At 47.3% G+C, this 3,330-nt stretch overlaps 1 protein-coding gene across 7 annotated transcripts in view; it reads right to left on the bottom strand.

Moving 5' to 3' along the window:
- Positions 1–3,324, bottom strand: part of Ptch2 (patched 2) — a 16,889-nt gene extending 13,565 nt beyond the window's left edge. For 6 of the 7 annotated variants that reach the window (XR_007352044.1, XR_007352045.1, XM_015485088.2 and 3 more), the window contains exons 1-2: positions 3,037–3,324; positions 2,420–2,612 (exon numbers count right to left, since the gene is read on the bottom strand). Coding sequence is in view for 4 of the 7 variants with exons in the window: in XM_015485088.2 (XP_015340574.1) it covers positions 2,420–2,612; positions 3,037–3,108 (265 nt within the window). In the remaining 3 variants the exon portion in view is untranslated. Of the gene's footprint in view, positions 1–625; positions 713–2,419; positions 2,613–3,036 lie in introns of those variants that run through there. The other variant, XM_048815487.1, reaches the window with a different exon arrangement.
- Between the last annotated feature and the right edge of the window lie 6 nt (positions 3,325–3,330).

Below are 3,330 nucleotides of genomic sequence, written 5' to 3'. Positions count from 1 at the left end.
TTTTTTTTTTTTTTTTTTTTTTTTTTTTTTTTTTTTTTTTTGGTGCTGGGAATTGAACCCAGGGCCTTATGCATGCAAGGCAAGCACTCTACCAACTGAGCTATATCCTCAGCCCCTTCTTTGCTTTCTTTTGGCAGTGCTGGGGATCTAACACAAGACCTCAAACATACAAAGCAACTGCTCTACCACTGAGTTATACCTCCAGCCCTATTTTTTATCTTTTTTTTTTAATATTTATTTTTTAGTTGTAGGTGGACATACAATATCTTTATTTCATTTTTATTTGGTGCTGAGGATCGAACCCAGTGCCTCACACATGCTTGGTGAGCATTTTACCACTGAGCCAGAACCCCAGCCCCCTATTTCTTATCTTTAAGAATAGCTCCAATTTCAAACTATCTCTGTCTCATTCCAGTAAATATAATTTGGCCTACATGCTGTGATTTTTTATTTTAGAGAACTATCTTCCTCTGAGCCTTTTGGTTTTAAGGTTAACCAGGGCTAGGGGTGTAGCTCAGTGGTAGAGCACTTATTTAGCATGCATAAGGCCCGGGGGCCATTCTAAAAGAAAAAAAAGAAAGTAAGTTGTTCAGGAAAGGCAAACAAGTCAAATTCCAAGTCTCACCATGGCAAAACTGGGGAGAACCTTGAACTCTGATAGCCAATATCCTGCTTTTACCTCACCCTCAACCAACACAGGACGGAGTGATATCTGTAATAAGGGAAAACAGTTTAAGGCTGGGCATAGCGCTGCATGCCTGTAATCCCAGCTACTTGAGAGGCTCAGGTAGGAGAAATGCAAGTTTGAGGTCAGCCTCAGCAACTTAGCAAGACCCTAAGTAACACAGGGAGACCATGTCTCAAAATAAAAAAATAAAAAGGGCTGGGGAAAAAAGGGTCTAGGAATTGGCTACCATGCTTTTATAAAAACTGGTGGTGTCTATCCCTTTCTGTGCTGGAGGGCAGAAGAGAGGATAATGAAACTTGGAAATTCAAGCAGTGTTTAGATGGAGAAGATCAGGGGAACAGAGAAAGAGGAAGGAAAGGGAAACTGCCTCAGTTGTGGCAGGAAATCCAAGTCATTTGGGACCACCCAGGCAGCGGTGATTTGAGTGGAGGTATGTGTATGTGCATGTGTATATTGGGGCTGGGGGCAGGCAGGCAGAAAGAAACATCTGCTCTGGACCCCAGGGCTGGCCTAAAGCATGAGTGTATGAGAATCTGCAGAGGAAAGGGGTAGGGTGGGGTGGGGTGTGGGAGACCAACAGGCAGGCAGACTCTAAGAAACATCTGCTCTGGATCCTAGGACTTGCCAGCATTTGAAATAACTCAAGGGTGTGAGACTTCAACCTGGGCCCTGCCCTTGAGCATAGGCCAGGGCTGAGAGAGGTCTAGAGTAGCCCACAAATACAAATTTCCCAGGGAAGAACAGAGCAAAATTGAACTCTGTCAAAGGGCTGTCCCAAAACCAGGTCTCATGCTAAAAATATTAATAAGAAGTTACTTTTACTAATGCTTCCATTAGAAAGTGAGGATTTGATCCCGTCTAACCTCAAAGTAGAGTCTGCGCTGCTTCTCTACTTACTAGTTGCAGGATCCCTGGGTGCATGACCCCTTTCCCTAGAGGCTTGCCAGATGGTTTATTCAGTTTCCCAGACTTCTGGTCCAAAATTTTCTTTCTTTATCTCTTTCTTTCTTTTTTTTTTGTGACAGGGTTTCATTATGTTCCCCTGAGTGGCCTTGAATTTCTGGGCTTAAGCAATCTTCCTGCCTCAGCATCGTGAGTAGCTGGAACTATAGTCCTAACTTTCCTAGTCAGAAGTCACCTCTCTCTGCTTTGTGTGTTTGTTTGTTTTTGGCTGTGCTGGGGACTGAACCCTGACCTAGCATGCTGAGAAAGTGCTCTACTACTGAACTGCATCCACAGACCTTTTTTAAAATTTTATTTTGAGGCAGGGTTTTACCAAGTTGCTCAGGTGGCCTCAGTCTCCCAAGTTGCTAGGATTACAGGTGTGTGCCACCATGCCTGGCTTCTCTGCCTTCTCTTACACATCATAATCATATCCTGCTTTTATTACATAGTTATCCTAGCACATATTTTATTTTCCTTAATACTGAAAGATGGGTCTTATTCTAGTTGCTGTTATACCATAAAAATATACACAGAGAAGGTTGACAAAAAATGCTAAATAAATACATATAATCACAGATAAACGAATTCAACATACACATTAAAGGATGCTATCACCTGTAGTTATGGTACAGGTGCTCCAACATGCCCAGGTGTACAGACTCTGGGCCATAGATTCCCCTCTAGATCTTTGGCCAGGCCTGCTAGGGCTCAGTGGCCAGCTCCTTGCCCTGTTCTTGTCCTGGGCTTAACATGCCCAAGCAGCTATAGCTAGTGTCCATAACTCACCTTCCACCCAGAGCTGTTCTAGGTCTGTCTCAATAACGGCCACGCGGAGACCCAGTGCCAGGGCCCCAAAGGCCAACAATCCTAGGAAGAGCACTTTGCCACAGTGTTTCTGGATCCCACAGCCCAGAGAGAAGAGCAGGCCCTGGAAGTAAGCACGAAGCCAGAGTGGAGCCTTCAGGCTCCCAGCTAGGATCTGGGACAGAAAGAGAAGGGTCAGTCAGGTGTCACTGTAACAGCAAGAAAGCCTTCCCTTCTCTCCCTGTATACACCCTCTGCCAAGCCCATGCTTCTTGAGGTAGGGCAGGGAGCACCTGCAGACATAGGCTTAGATTGTAAGATTTAACGCTATTCCCCTCTACCTTCCCACAACACCTGAGGAAGGCACAGACCCATTTTCTGAAAATAGGACACACACACACACACACACACACACACACACCTGCTGTCATGTGGACACAGAGGTTAAACCCACACATACATACAACTTGCACAGCTATGCTAGCTCTCACCTGTCTTCAAACAGGAACACCAAACGACACATTTAAAGCCATCACACCCTGCAGAGGCCCCGGTGACATAAGACCCCACCCTTCCTTCTTCGTTTCCCCTCTACTCACCTGAGATGTTGCGGGTCGAGACGGGGGTGTGTAGCCAGGTGGCAGTTCTCGGGGAGGCAGTGGCTGAGACATGCTGGCGGGGATGGGGGGCGCGGACGCCCCCAACCTGTGTTATTTCGGCGCTCCCATAGGCTAGCCTGGCCCCCTGTACCGCGGGACCCCTTGTGGGGCTTCAGTGGGGTCGCGAGGGCGCAGGCGTGGGTGACACTGTGGGGTGCAAATGTGCAGGGGCGGCTGTGAGAGGGGGAGCGGGGGGCTGTGCGGGCCCGGGGCGCGGCGAGAAGGCACTCTGGA

This window comes from Marmota marmota, unplaced genomic scaffold (assembly GCF_001458135.2).
Source record: "Marmota marmota marmota unplaced genomic scaffold, marMar, whole genome shotgun sequence".
NCBI lineage: Eukaryota > Metazoa > Chordata > Mammalia > Rodentia > Sciuridae > Marmota > Marmota marmota.
Note: the sequence above shows the minus strand (reverse complement) of the source record. Positions and strands in the feature narration are given on the sequence as shown.